The sequence below is a fragment of the Nyctibius grandis genome, chromosome 3 (assembly GCF_013368605.1).
Source record: "Nyctibius grandis isolate bNycGra1 chromosome 3, bNycGra1.pri, whole genome shotgun sequence".
Classification (NCBI taxonomy): domain Eukaryota; kingdom Metazoa; phylum Chordata; class Aves; order Nyctibiiformes; family Nyctibiidae; genus Nyctibius; species Nyctibius grandis.
In genome coordinates, this window is record NC_090660.1 from 61,662,055 (window position 1) to 61,678,490 (window position 16,436).

The 16,436-nt window shown below is 39.9% G+C and overlaps 1 protein-coding gene across 1 annotated transcript in view; it reads right to left on the reverse strand.

Moving 5' to 3' along the window:
* CHST9 (carbohydrate sulfotransferase 9) overlaps positions 1-12,447 on the reverse strand; it is an 89,943-nt gene extending 77,496 nt beyond the window's left edge. Inside the window, exon 1 of the mRNA XM_068396992.1 lies at positions 12,339-12,447. Coding sequence (XP_068253093.1) covers positions 12,339-12,438 — 100 coding nt within the window. The 5' untranslated portion in view covers positions 12,439-12,447. The remainder of the gene's footprint in view (positions 1-12,338) is intronic.
* Positions 12,448-16,436: the final 3,989 nt, after the last annotated feature.

The following is a 16,436-nucleotide window of genomic DNA, read 5'->3' on the forward strand; positions in this document are numbered from 1 at the left end:
ATTCTTTGGCCCTACATCAAGAACAGAGCTGCAGATCTTTCTGGAAAGTGTACCATAATTCTTGGCCGCAATTACAGAATCATCTTAAAATAATGACATTTAATGAATTATGTACATAACATGTTTAAAGTAACAGGTTGCATTTTACACACAATTCAAGCGCCATGACCTGTGTCAACAGATTGTAAACCATTAGTTCTCAGTAGTGGACAAGGCACACTGTGCATTAATGAATCTTTAATGATAGCAAGAAACATCCAGAAACAAAGAAAAACAAAAATAAAATTAATGCATCTACATGTGTTTTCTTCATTTATCTTGCCATGCTTCACTTGAAGAGTGTACTGTAATACTTTAATATACTGTAGTATGGGTTTTTTTAATACAATAACACTATTGCAACACAGATTCCACTGCATTACTTGGCCACTAAATGTTTTTTGCAGGAATAAATAAATAATTTTGCATAGATTAGCAGAGCAAAAAGTGAAATTCTATCAACCCAACTTTATTAAGCGTTTGCTAACTAAAGTCTCTCCTTCAATTGCCACTGTCATGAGGCCCAAATCAGGAAGAATAAACTTGAAAAATAACAGGGTTCAACAATATTTGGTGGAAGAAGCCAAAATCTTCCATGACTCGTAGCCATAATTTAACAAAAGAGCTACAGCTTTTCTTACTCCTCTGTTATCTCCAAAGCCCTCTACAAAGGACAAAGCTGATGGCCTTTCCCCTGCCAATCCCCATCAATAACAACTTTTTGGCACTCTACTGACTGTGCCCCTCAGGAGCATGGACTTGATGTTGTGCCCCCTCCAGTGGATTGGTGACCCTCCCACAACGTTTGCACAGTGCGCACGCCATTCTATTTTAATTTCCACTGAAACGCTGCCAAGAGTGGCCACAGCAGGCAGCTTCCAGAGCAAATGAGAACAGTGGGAATCATGCTGCAATGCACAGCTATGCAGAGAAAACACCATTTGCACATCATAGCAAATGGGTCTCTTCACAGGAGATCCATGGCCCCCGTCCTAACCCAAGAAAGCAAGACACTTGTCCACATTAAGGCTTGCACAGACGTGTGTTTGGGAACCATCAACAGCTGCATGAGAGCAGGAACATGCTTTTCTTTTTAAACATAACATTATCTCCTATCTATACCGTTCTCTGAAAACACAGTATGGTTATGCAAAGTCAAAGTAACCTCTCATGGCATACACCTCTGAACAAATGAAAAACTATGAGGTTTTCACAACAAAAAGATTAATTCAGGAACAACTGTGTTTCTTTCTCTTCCTGGGGTCTGTCTGCTCTTTTTAAAAGTTTAAGCAGAATATCAAGTATGATCAAAAGTCAGAGAGGAAACTGCCTTTGTATACAATGTTTACTACACTTATTATTTCCTATTAAACATATTTTCTTTTCTTAACAGAGCTATTTTGTGGATGAATGTTGAAGCATCAGGCACTGATATTTTCCTGTTTAATACAACTGAGTGCTTCCAGCTGCAGCTAACAGAATTCATGCACCACATCTCCCTAGTTGATCATAATCAAAACCAAAAATCCCCAGACCCTCTTTTCACTTGCAAACAATTTACCAAGAGGCAATACGCACATACCTAGGGCACAACTCCATGACTCTAAATAACCCCAAGTTCACTTGAGCTCTTTCTAAGTGCATGCTTGTATTAAGCCTAGATTGTAATATATCTGTAGAAGAAAGTATTACAAACCTTTAACAGCTTCTTCCTCCATCTATGCCCTTACACACATAACGTACAGCTGGGCAAGTTCTTCTATTGCTAGATTATAATTGGTACTGAAATGACCTGCTTCATCCCAATTACATTAAATATAAAATCAATCAACACCTCCTCTTCTTTCACCTGGCATTTGCTCAGTGAAATTTAATAGTGACTCTGATTATTCTTAACCTTAGGCTGCTGATCTTTAGTTACTTTTCTGGATGTTACCCAGTGCCCCTGACATGCAGAAGCTGTCCCCCAAGGTACATGTCAAATTTTGTGGCTATTAGGCCATCATCCATTACGTTCTAGGGCAACAAAATTCTTTGGCAGGAGACAAGTATTGCCTTGTGATCTCTGTTTCTCAAGATACTCAATTTTCCAAAGCCAATGACTTTCTGTGAGTTCCCCCCCTCCTTGTCTGCTTGGCTCACAGCACATTTTGTGCATGTGAACTGAACTCCGTACAACCACTGCCTCAACTCCAGTTACCCCGTATCCCACCCTTGCCATCCCAGGAGCTTCTGAGTTGTAGTATCTCTGAGCCAAAAAAACCCAACAAAAAAAGATGAGTGAAAAAGTAAATTTAAGTCAAGTGTCTCTACATGCCTTTCCTTTATTATCAGTTTGGAAAGGGCTAGCTTTGACCATGTCCTGCTTTTTTTCTCTTAAAATATTACAGAACTGTAAACAGGAAAATTATTATTAAATAGGTGATGTGAAGTCTTGAATCTTCTTTGCTTAGCATCCTTAGTCACCTCAAAAAAAAAAAAAAAAAAAAAGGAAGATTTCTATCATTCCTTAGATATTCTGACAACTCATGTCATCATCCCTTGTAGATGGTGCTGTGTGTAGCTCCTAGGAAGCCAGAGGATTAAGGGACAAAAACTGTGCCTACTCAACCTGATTTTGCTAGAGCTATGCACTGTGAATTTCTGCCAGGATCGTGTGATAGAAAGCTGCATGGTCAATATAAACAAAATCATTTGAAACAACAAAGCTGTGAAGGACAAATTTTATTTGCTAGCAGGTATCACACAGGTTTAGTAGAGGTCAATGATAGTCTTGGGATGTTTTTACCGTGGGGAGGCTCTCAATGTTAGAAGGAAACAATTGTTTTTGGTGGATATGAGTGGGACTGGGAGGAGTGGGAATTCCTAAAGAACTACTGTAGGGGATAATATTTTCTAGGTTGCAAAATACTGTTGCTACTTGCTGCCAACTACATCTTCGCTAAATCAAGATCAAACCAAGCAAAATGCAAAGCAAACGGATGCGTGTGATATTTTATTCCTCATCACTTTACATCAAGTGAAGCTCATACACGCCTGGGAACAGATTCATCTCTACACAGGGCAATGCTTAAAATACAGCATATTTTGCAGTTTTCTTGAGTAACGAATATTTACAGTTTTACAAAAAGAAGAGCCTTTAAGCTGATTTTATCATTGACCCTGACTTTGGATAGAAATGAACAAACTTTGGACAGTTTTTTCGTTTTTTGTTTGTTTAAAAATAGCATGTGATAGTACCCAACTAACTCTCCTTCATGGCTGAAGACAGTAATATTCACACCCATAGATATAGCCACAAGGCTCAAGGTTGGAGGAGCTGGGAAAGAAAACACTGTATGTTGATGTGACATGAATTTTCCCAGTTTCAAACTGACAGTTATTAAATGCCTTCCACAGAAATACTGTAAAAATGTAGAAACATTCTTTTTATTTGAATAGGCCAGTAACATAAAAATAACAAAAAAAAACCCAAAAAGTGAGACAGTTGTCTGAGGCAGCAGGGACCCAAACTTGAAAGCGCAGCCAATCTCCGTGCTGCCATGCAATAATGATTACCTCTAAAAATAAAAAGAACCAAAAATAAAACCAGTTTTTCCATGTTTAAAAAAAAAGAGTTAAAGGAAATTTTCTTCTTCCTTGAAACTTTTGCTTCAAGACATACATCACGTTTTTTCCAGCTAAATCATCCATGTCATCTGTAGTGACATCTGTAGGACATTAATCCCTTGTACACTGAAATGGCTCCCATTACTTGTAACCTGTCAGTCTCCTAATCTTTAAATGTTTATTTCACAGATGCTGCAAGACGATCAAGAATTATCCCTAATTTATGGCAATAACCTTTCTACAGTAACACCAAATGAGTAAAATGGAAGCAAAAAGACAGAAACTAAGGCCCTTGAGACTGAACACCAAAACAATTCTTCCATATAAACTGATCCCCATGTATCCAAATAGCTGACCACGGTGAGAAGATAGGTTTCTGTCTAAAATATTTCTCCTACCAATAGTCCTTACTCCCACACAAAGAAGGGAAATAAAGAGGATACTAAAAGTAAATATACACGTGTACATATATGTATATACACACACTAAAAACAAATACCAGAATTTCTAATTTAATTCTAGTAAGAAACCAAAGGTTTCCCTAGGGATTTTGCAGAGACCACATCACAGGCTCTAACAGGACTGTTTGTAATCAAGTGACATATCAAAGCAGTTCAACATCAGACACAGAGGTAAGCAGCCTTAAATGTACTCCAGCAGCAACCATTTGCTATTCTGAAAGTGTGCTGTGCACTTAAGGAAAATGGAACAAGTCAGGAACAGAGAAACTTTTATCTCAAAGTTTTTGTACAATTACTTCGAAATGATGGCCTGACAGGTAAATATTTGCTCTCCAGTCTTCTTGCTTTGTAAGCCTGTATGTATGTCTTAAACGGTACTGCATCATACAATCAGTACACTGAGGAGACAAGACTGTAGGGCTTCATTGCCTGAATGATCAGCTTTTAAGGAAAAGGGGTGCTATGAATTGAAAGTTATTAAAAGCAACAACAATGGTGGACAATAACTGAAAACTGACCACTTAATGACAGCACATCAAAAAAACTTTTTAAAGAAAAGTTGAGTAACTTGTGTATCATGTAAAAAAAAAGCGTAGCTACTTAACAGAAAGAATGATTGCTAAGAACTCCATGTAAAATCACATTTACAAATGCCATTTGATGTTCTGCTTCAAGGATCTGAACTGGAAAACAGTGTGAAGACTACCTATAGATGTTTCGTATGCAATTCAAAATAGCATTTTGAAGACAGTGTGACTGACACTCAGCCTTCCCAGGAAAGAGGACACCCCACTTCGCAAGTGTTCCAATATCAAGCCAAAAACCCCTTCAGCAGTAGTTACTATACAAATTCTGAAGCAAGTTCTGTTACATACCTATAGATAAAAGGAAGTTACAGTAGCCTCTTTTGAAAGTCCTGTTTGAAAATAGACAAGAAAGAGTATGTTTAGGTGTCCTCAGTATAATTAAGATATGTGCTACACCTTTCTAGAAGTAGACCTCTGTGGTCTAGGTATGAACAAGGTTGGGTGGGTTGTCAAAAGCTTATAGACAGTAATAAACTAAATGTCATCAGCTTCTGTTCAAACATGTTATTGAATATATAGCTGACAGGAGCTCCAAAAAACTCATCCCATTTAGTTTCTTTTATACCACTGGAACATGGAAGCTAAATACCAAAGGATTAAAACATACCACCAACTCAGGAATGCTCTTCCACAATACCCTCAAGAAAACAGCATGGCACGAATTTATTTTAAGAAAGGATTTCTAAAATTAGATGCAACTTAGCTATAGGAATGATAAAAGTAAAGTTAATGAGATGAAAGCCTGAGGGCTGCTGAACAGCCAGACCTAGGAAGATCATCCTCACAAACAGATAAATGCAGCCTTAAGGGTTAAATGCTGCAATACAAAATTTTAACTTATTTTTCTTAAAGCTTCTGGGTTTTGCAACTGCTGAAGATAGGGTGAGACTCTACAATCACTAACTCTGAAAACCATCATTTCTTACATTTAGCTTTTACTTGTGTTTTTAGACCATTATGGTTTGACAAAGTATCAACATCTACCTGTTTCTTAATAGAATTTGTTGTGCAAAGACAATTGTTCTCTCCCTACAGCTTTCATCCACTTAAAGGGAGGGAAAAAAAGGAAAACCATTTTATGTTATATGGTGAAATTCACCTAATAAAATCTTGTAATATTTCTGGGACTTCAGCTACTCTATAACTGCTCACCAAGAAGCATTTACTGATCCTATTTTATCCGCTCTTTTTTTCTGCTTCAATCCCATAATGAGGCAGTTTTTTAATAAAGCAAAGAAACAAAAACACTTTACACAGAGAAGACAGCATATTGTGACCAGAGGGGTAAAACCTAAACACACCCAGCCTCTTTAGAACAGCCTCATTAGCAGCTGGGCATTGTAAACCAGGAAGATTTGCTTGCCATACCAGTGGTGTTCTCCAGAAGAGTTAGCAAGATTTCCGTAAGCTACCCAAGACTTCGACAACAGAAATATTTCAAGGTTACTAAAAGAACTAAATTATTCTGATTAATAACCATTATTGAATAGTGTCCTTTTCTCCTTTATTTACAAACCTGGTTTCTACAAATGTGTCCAGTTCTGGGCACCTCAGTTCAAGAAGGACAGGGAACTGCTAGAGAGAGTCCAGCACAGAGCCACGAAGATGATTAAGGGAGTGGAACATCTCCCTTATGAGGAGAGGCTGAGGGAGCTGGGTCTCTTTAGCTTGGAGGAGACTGAGGGGTGACCTCATTAATGTTTATAAATATGTAAAGGGCAAGTGTCATGAGGATGGAGCCAGGCTCTTCTCAGTGACATCCACTGACAGGACAAGGGGCAAAGGGTGCAAGCTGGAACACAGGAGGTTCCACATAAATATGAGGAAAAACTTCTTTACGGTGAGGGTAACCGAACACTGGAACAGGCTGCCCAGAGAGGTTGTGGAGTCTCCTTCTCTGGAGACATTCAAAACCCACCTGGACGAATTCCTGTGTGATATGATCTAGGTAATCCTGCTCCGGCAGGGGGATTGGACTAGATGATCTTTTGAGGTCCCTTACAATCCCTAACATTCTGTGATTCTGGGATTCTGTGAAATATATTAATTTATTTACTGAAGACTTTCTGGGAAAACTATGGCTTCCAGGTAAACAGTTGCCTTTGCAAATCATTACATATGAACTGTCCTTTAAGCTACGTCAATGTTGCTCCACTTAGGCAAGGTTTAAATAAAAATCAACCCACACAAATAGCAAAACCTAAGTATTACTGTGTGTATGCACACATTGATTTGCTGCTTAGAGTGTCAAGATAAGCAAGAAGCTTCATGGACTCAAAATATCTCATCAGGTTAATAAAGGGCTCAGAAGATCCCCTTGGATTACCAAGTCTGGCAGAGTGGGGAAAAAAGCGCACCTTCTTATGCTCAGTAGTACTGGTACTGTATGACTGGATGGCTATAGCAATGGCACACTAAATTGAGAAAGCTCATGTCAATTTATGGAATTCCAAACTTTTCTTAAAATAGGATTTTTATCTGAATTTTTATGACGTTTCTTCTGATTCTTCACAAAAACGAGAGCTGTGGCCTGAGGAATGGGGACAAGGTGTGCATGATGAAGCTACTCAGGAGCTGGACAGACAAAACAGCAGGAAGCACATGGGATGCCTGGGCACCCACAGGCTACTGCAAATGTCCAGGGCAGAACCAAAAGAAATGCGAGAAAACTGGTACCCTGCAAAGGGAGGAGAAAGCATGCAGAAAAAACCCAGTATCCTTAAGGCGAGATGCAAAACTGCTGGGAAAAAGAAGATGCAGACTTTCCCACCGTTAGGAACCAGAAACCTATGGGAAGACAGAGGCAGTGCAGCCTTCCTCACATTAACTAGTGGTCATACTGCACCCCATGACACACTTAAGTAGTCCTTCATAATCATTAATTTACTAGGCATAATTCACAAAAAAGAATTACATAAACTTTGAGAGGAGAAAAAAAAAGAAAAACAACAACAAAACTCCACAAAACAAGCCCAGCATACAGATCTATTCACAAAGATATTCTCAGATTATTTTGTAGTAACCCACTGTAATAATCACACTAAATCATACCAGCCCCCCCCCCCCCCAAACAAGAAGAGTTTTGAAGTACAAAATTAGAATCCCTAACTCAAAACTCCGATTCACTTTTACGACATAACAGGATTAAAATGCAAGTGTTCTTTGCACCCCAGACCCCCCTAATTCAGGTTAGTCGTGGTATAAAACTCAACATCAACTCTGGAAGACCCAGCAGTTTGCTTCCCCCGTACAAGATTAAAAGTGCTGGAAATTACTAAGCATGTAATAAATAGCTTTTTAATCAGTGCCATAATATTTGATGCTTTCACTGAAGAATGCAAGACCATATAGAGAATTGTCAAGTAAAGCTGCAGGATTTACTTGAATTCACATCAAGCTTCATTTATGTATATGAATTTATATGTAAGTGAATATATTTATATATGGAGAACTTGAGTGCTCCATATATATTACATTATCATTGTTGATGTCGATGAAGTTTTCAGCCAGATAAAGTCTGCATGTGTTGACACTCATGTCAGACTATTCTCAACAAGTCTGTTCTCCACTCCTTCACTGAGATGAACTGAAGACACCCAACAGAAGGGCTCTGCTACATCTAAATAAGGATATATCATCCTGTCTTTATACACTTCATGCACAGAGCCAAACCAAGAAACTTGCCTGTTCTCTCAGTCTGCTAATGTCACTGAAAAGCCATCAGAGAGGACCACCACGTAGCTAGCAGCTGTTACTTAGACATCTCTAAATGAAAGATTTTCTCTTTTTTTAAGGTATAGGAATGATGAATGTGATGAGAAATAATCTGAAGAGTCCAAGCACAGCAGGAGGAAGCAGAAGACATGGCTGCGCTGAGAGATGCATCCAGCTGCTGAGCCTGCGGGTGCATCTGAAGTAGATGGACAGGATGAAAGATTAGGGACGGTGTTCTTCCTGGGCTGGATAAATTTGAGTGATGAGGGAAGTTTGCAGAAGTAAATCAGAAAAAACATGCTTAGAGAAGATCAGGGCTAGAGGAAAATAAGACAAACAGGGGAATGAAATCACAGTAGAAATCTCAGAGATGTGAAGAGCAAGGAGAAAGAAGAGAGAAAAAACAGAAGTCAAACTATGAAAGAAAAGTGGCATGAGGTCTAGTGTGAAAAGTTATGAACAGCGAAAAAGAGAAAAGGTGGCAATGAGAATGGCGAGCATGAAAGCAAATAGTCTGACTTTAATATAGCAGATCAAATACTAACAAGGAACAGCATATTACCATACTATTTTCTGACTCCCCACAAAATCTACATCTGATTGGGAATCACAGAATCACAGAATGTTAAGGACTGAAAGGGACCTCAAAAGATCGTCTAGTCCAATCCCCCTGCCGGAGCAGGATTACCTAGATCATATCACACAGGAACGCGTCCAGGTGGGTTTTGAATGTCTCCAGAGAAGGAGACTCCACAACCTCTCTGGGCAGCCTGTTCCAGTGTTTGGTTACCCTCACCGTAAAGAAGTTTTTCCTCATATTTATGTGGAACCTCCTGTGTTCCAGCTTGCACCCTTTGCCCCTTGTCCTGTCAGTGGATGTCACTGAGAAGAGCCTGGCTCCATCCTCATGACACTTGCCCTTTACATATTTATAAACATTAATGAGGTCACCCCTCAGTCTCCTCTTCTCCAAGCTAAAGAGACCCAGCTCCCTCAGCCTCTCCTCATAAGGGAGATGTTCCACTCCCTTAATCATCTTCGTGGCTCTGTGCTGGACTCTCTCTAGCAGTTCCCTGTCCTTCTTGAACTGAGGTGCCCAGAACTGGACACAATATTCCAGATGCGACCTCACCAGGGCAGAGTAGAGGGGGAGGAGAACCTCTCTTGACCTGCTAACCACACCCCTTATCATTCACACCACAGCTAGGAGAGCCTGAGAAATAAGTATGAACATTACCAACAATAGATGTTGTATCTCTTGCAGTGATCGTGATTTATAAATGCTCCAAGACAGATGTTCAGAGGAATGGGGTGGTAAGCAGCAGCACCTCACTGGTGCAAAACAGACACTTTCCTAAACTCAAACACAGCCAACTTTCCATCCTTCAGCAACCAAATGCAAACGCGAATGCTGTAGGTCTTGAGAAGGGCACTGTGGAAGATAAGAATAGTTCTGCCTTCAACACACACTTGTCCCTACAGGCTCATAGCACGGCAGTTGAGAAGCACGAGGCGCACTTTCCGTTTTTCCATTTCTTAATAGAACATCAAATCACGTGCTCAGCCACTTGTGGATTAAAACTAGCTGTCTTACAGCTGTGCGACTAGTGATATGATTAAAGGAACACATAAAATCCTTGTAAAGATACTTGTCAATTTGGGATTCTCCAGACACAGCTCATCCCCAAAAAAGCCACAGTGCACAACACATAGCAATATGAAAACCACCGTAGAAGGGGGGGGGGGGGGGGGAAGTGCAAAATGGCCATAACTAATGTATATTGTGAATATGCAAATATGTTTTATTTCGTATCAACTCTTAAGCAGCATAGGGGGAGGGGGAACATTAGATGATTGAGCTGCAGAAGGTTTAGAGGAGTTACAGGTGTTTGAAATAAAAAAAAATGGCTCTCTATGTGTTAAATTGGAAGAAGAAGAGGCAAGAGCAAACACCAAAGAATGATTTTTCACCATGCCCTTTCCAATGTGCATGACCTAGCGACTGTGGAGGATGCCAAAATCCATCGTTTTGGATTTTGCTGAAGTGCTGTCACAACATCTGTCCAGTGAGATAAAAGGACACTCAAAACCACAGCACACTTTAAGCTCACTAACCATTCTGTTATTCTCTGATAGTTTCCATTTTATTATGGAAATGTTTTCACATGGAAATGACTTATGTGTACAAGGAGAAGCTTCTCTCCTGAAGAAGATTATGGCAATACATCAAAGAAAACCCCAAAGAAAGCATCTGGTTGCCCAAAAGAACACAGTATGTTCTAATTCCCCCTTTATTATCTTTTTCTTGTTTCTTTTTAATGGGAGATACATATAGACAAAAGAAAGGAGGGGAAAAAACACAGTGAGAAATAGTTACAAGGAGCACTGCAAGGAAAGAAAGGTTAATTGCAGCACAAGAAAAGATGCAAGGAACGTGAAGAATGTCAGCAAGTAAATAAATCAATAATCTACAGTCATCATCTACATTCCTGAACTACCTTGAAAGCAAGGATATCTGCCCTTAACGTTCCTGACAACAGCAGAGATTTTCAAAGAAGACTCCTTCCGCACGCTCTGTTTCTGCCAGCACCCTTGTGTCAACAGCTGATTACAAGGGAACCTTTCCAAAGGGAGTCTGTACTACCTCTTTTAACAGTTTTGTTAATACAAGCTTGCAAACAGCTTGGACAAACCCAGAAACATTAACAAGCTGAAATTAACGTTGTGATCATTGCACTTAGTTGAAAAAAACATCAAGGTCATTGTCAAACAATTGCAGGAATAATGCACCAGGTCCCCCCTCACCACTGCTCTCTAAAACATACTGGAGCCTAGCAGCTCATACAGCAGATCAATAAAGCCAGAAGACTAATGTGTTTTTACAGATGTATTTCTTCACAATGGTATCAGCATACTATAAAGTAAGAGCTTTACAGAGGAAATAGAAGCTGAGCAATAGAGACAAGAGGACATAAAAGTCGGGACTTCTTAACAAGTTGGGAACGTTCTATATTGTTAAGGGGTGAAAAAACCTAAAAAGCAAACAAACAAACAAAAAAACCCAAAACACCAAAACAAAACAAGTATACAACTAAAATCAAGGATATGCCATCAGGTAACATGGCACAACAGAAGTGGATCTGCAGAGCAAAATAGTGGGTGTTAAGGACCTTACTGACATCCGCCCTATACATGTTTCGGGGCGTGGGGGGGGTGGGGGGGTTACTTTCCAGACTAACTCTAGACTGGTCCTGTGAACTGAGCATCCACTAAAGGCTGAGGTAAATAGCCTGGTTTAGTTTCATGCATAAAGGAATCTAGCTCAACCTGTGATGCAAACCAAAATATGGTAAATGGGGAACAACAGAAATTCAACTCAGAAGTGTAATTGTGAGTCAATGCTAACACAGATTTACTTGAAGTTGTAATATGGCTCTGATGCTATATATAAAGAAGTCTTGTAGGTCCAGTAAGTATCTAACTCTGTCTCAAACAAACAACAACAAAAAAATGGGACAGGATGATTCCACATGAGCATTGCTGCTTAGAAGACCACTTCTGTCTATAAGACATAGAAGTAATTCTCAAAAAATAAAATAAAATGTACAAAACCCACAGAAAATCAGCATATAGGATTATTTCTAAACTGGACTTGATTGGCTTCACATATGCACAATATGCTTTTGCAAATGAAGCTGATACAATACCATTAGATAGCTGGAGGCATCTTTTCACGTGACTCAAGAAATTTCTTAATGCTTATATGAAGTGTAGCAATTAAAACAAGTCTGTTTTCAATGCCATGCTACTGCCAAACAGGGAGGACTCCCCCCAGCTGTCCACATGTATTCAACAGACTTTACAATCATCTTTTAAGTAATGGATGCACTTACATTAAAAAAAAAAAAAGCAAGCCAGCCTACTGTACCTGTATGTTGTTCTTCAATCCAAGCTTGCAGATACATGAAGAGGAGTAGACCAGCTACTCCAAACATCAGTACAGACACAAAGACTTGTCTCAGGTTCATGACCCTATCAGAGGGCTACTTTTCAGCTTTCAGAAGGATGCATGCCTGCATCTTCTTCAGTATCTTCTCCCGACACACCAACCTGCAACAAGAAGAGATGGAGCTAGTTCTCGTATTACATTTTTATTCTTCACCACAGACTATGTAAACAGCATACTATATGCAAGCTGGAGCTCTTACAAGATGTTACTTTCAATGCTTAGATTCCTGTTCATGATCTCAACGATCTTTCTACCCCTGGATGAGTTCCAGGCTGAAGTGCTTCTTAAAGTGGCTACAGAGACCATTCCACTCCCACACAGCGAAACATTGCCTGCTGCCATAACAGAGGAAGGTGATGCCCCAGACGAGACGCCCGAGTGTCACACCAGTAGACCACTGCCCACCAAGCATCGCAGCTGAGAAGCTACAGCAGCAGCTGGAGGCCCCTTCAGGTGTCCAGGTTGCGCCCCAATGCTACCAGTTCACTGCGATGGGCAACCCAGCTTCTGGACCATGCAACCCTGTGCACCTGAGGAAGGATGCCTGCAGTCACTCCTGCAGCACAATGACTCCGCTTGCAGTGCCTCTGCATCAGTTCAGCCTACACTTCGGGGAGTCACACTCTGATATTTACCCTCAAACATCAATACAAGTTGAGTTTTGCAGGGTTAGGGAAGGTCAGCATAAGACGGTATCAGTAATGCAGCAGAAAGGGAATGAACGGATCATCTTTTTACTCAGCTATTTTGCAACACGGGAAGGATTTGTCAAGAAGCCAATCCTTGCCACTAAGTTCAATCGAAATGAGATCAAATGTAAAACCTTACCAAAAAGATTACTTTCTCACACAGCAGAGGGCCCAGAAAAAGGAAGTAATTTACCTGATACCCTGCACCTGCCACAAAGGGGCCATAAAATTCAGTTTATAACAACAGAACACAGAAGACATTGTGGATCATAAAAAAGCCAACTCCTTAACCTGAATCAGAATGCGTTCACTTTGAAAGCGTGTTACTAGAAGGTGAAGAGCAACTGTTGAAACTGGCCTGCACAGCAAAAGAAAAAGTGTTAAAATTCAACAGAGTGGACACCCTTGTAAGTGCATATCTGATAGAAGGGTCTGGTAAACTACCGCAAAGAATGCACAGAAAAACCCAAGCTTTTAAAGGAAGACAGCCCGCTGAAAAATTTTTGAAAGAGAAACCTGTTAAAAGAACAGAGCTAAAGTACGTGTGCATCTAAATAAACAGAAAAAGAAAGCACAGGCATTTAACAGTTATTCTGAAATGTGCAAGTACTGCATGTCCCACAAGGTTGTATTTTTAAATAACCCAGCACTGTTACATCTATAATTGCCGAGTTTCTGAAAATGCATATACACATAAAGCTTAGCAGGAACTCCCATTAAAGATAGCTGTTGAACGAACAAAGTAACTACATTAGAAAGAGACAAAAGATTTAAAGAACAACAAAACTGTGCTCAGAACTTTACAGAATTTTTTTCCAGTGCTGTGCCATTAAAACTATATGCTTCTCTGAAGCACAAACTTGCCTGCAGAAAATGTAAACCAGAGTTTAAATATTAATGATTTCATATGTAATTGTTCTCTAGACATTAACAGAATGTAAATGTTCTGCCTGAATTCTTTTTTCATTAAGTTTCTGGTTTGAACCTGGAACACAGAAGGAAGGTGAGTAGCTGCTTTATTCCATCTAGTTCTTCCTGCCTTGATTCTGCAAAGAAGGAATTTCCTACACGTTATATACATGTACCTCTTCACAGCTATTGCGATGATGCATCAGACTGGAAGGAAGCAGTGAAGATTGGGCAAAAGCAAGGAAAATGCTTGGAGAATTCTCTGTGAAATGCCTTTTTTAAGGGTGTGAGTAGTGGAGCCTCCTTCCAGCCAGCTCTTCATTAGCTGTTATCACTTGCACCTTTTCCTACAGTGTGCTCATCATTCTCAGACTTGCAAGTCTTCCTTATCTATCCTAAAAAGTTTACTTGGGTCTTTGCTCCCAGTCTGTGCACCTAACTTCAGCCCTGCAGCAAATACACTGTTTGCATGTCTTCAGAAATCACTCTGCTGATGAGACAGAAGCTTTTCAGCATAAGCAATGCTTCAAGGACCAACGAATACAAAGCTCTTGTTTTCCCCCAGATAAAAGCTGTGTTGTTCATGTTACAGGACATTGACAGCATCTGGATTAGGAAAACAAAATAACAAATATGACATGAAGGTCTGAATCAGTATCTTGGAAAGGAATTAATTAAATTGCAGGTACTAGAAAGCAGGAACCTCTTTTGGAAAAGTTGTTTGGGATTCGTAACTTTTTTATAATAAAAAAGCAAGCAATCCAGACACACACAATGAACTGTGACATGCTTCCAAATAAGCCCACTTTTGTGATTTTGTCACTTGTTTCCATCTCTGACTATACAAAACTCTCGCATTTTTAGCCCTCCTTTCTGAAAACCAGTGGCCCTGAGTGGGCAAGAAAAGCTTTCTCAGGCCACATGGATGATGCTGAATCCAAAGTATCTCACATCACATCTCCATTAACATTTCCGACACGTGTAGGCTGGAACCACTGCTCTCGCTGGCCACTTGCTCTCATCATCCCTGACTGCCCAGCTCTTGCTGTGAGAAACCATGAGGGCTTACACGCCTGCACAGTAACGTTCAGAAACCTCATCCAGCTAAAAACTGCTCCAGAAAGAAAGAATTGGGACCTTACTGCCAAAGGAAGCCAGGAAACACTGGTTTGATCAAACTACAGCCCACAAAGGATTTACCCAAGGAATAGTGCCGATGGTTTTTCCTTTTAGCAACATCAGCCATTGCATGCACCCGTGACGCACAATGGCATAGGATATACAGCTGACCTTGCCCAAACACCATCATGGTTGCATGCAGCACCACCTACAAGCCCATCACTGTTCGGATGCACAGTAAAGTCAGGAGCACTTCCAAGCAATTTAATCTGCGAATAAGAAAACAGATGTTTTTCTACTAGGGTAGTTTCAGTTTTGAGTGGATAGAAGTTCCTAGAAGGAAACAGCAGCTCAAGGTGCCTTTTTTTTTTTTTTTAAACTACCAAACACACCCGAAAGCCAATTTACTCCACCATCACAGTCACTACAATTATCGTTGTATCAAGAGTTTTCATGCTGCTTGCAATTAGTTAATTTATTTAAATTTAATTTATATGAAACTGTATTCTTTTTTTTATGTGTTGCCTAAGTTTTAAGATTCATTTTTAACAAGAGTAACATCAGCTTTAATTAAGACTACCTATTTTAGCACACGTTAGACTCTAAATACATCAAAAAATCTGAAGCTATTCTGCTACCTTATAAGATTTTTAAAGGCTTTTCAGCTTGAATGTGTAGTTTAATTTATTTAAAATAGTGATTTGTAACCCACATATGAAAAAATGGCCAGCAGCATTAAAAAAGTCTGTGCCTACGAGTCTTATAGTAGAACTTGAAAAATGGCCACACAACATTGACAAATTTGCTCTTTTAGTATTAAAAAGCAACAGTCGTGGATAACACTCTCTAGCAACCTGGCAAAGAGGAAATACCTGCAAATATTTAATCAAGATGAATGCTCTCTTGTGGCTGGGAAGGAAGAGCCAACAACCAATTACTTTTAACCTAAGTATTTTCAAAAGAGATCAGCTGTATCCAGACAGAGGTTCAGCATCCCTAGTTAAGCTGTAAATATTTATTTGTCCCCAGTCTTGGGCAACATGGCTCCACTGGGTGACAGCTTGACAATGCTGCTGGACAGGATGCTTACTATGGGGAAACTAATACAGCCTAAGAAACTGCTGTGTCCCTCTCACCTATGCTGAACTTGATTCTTTCTTTAGCCCAATCTCCCTCCCATCTCTTCTGCAAGTATGGACCCCAATGTCCTATTCATTTAAACTCCAGCCTGCACAGAAAATGCCATGGTGACCCACGCATTCCAAAATTTCATGTCCTTTTGAGTGCTGGAGAGAGATTA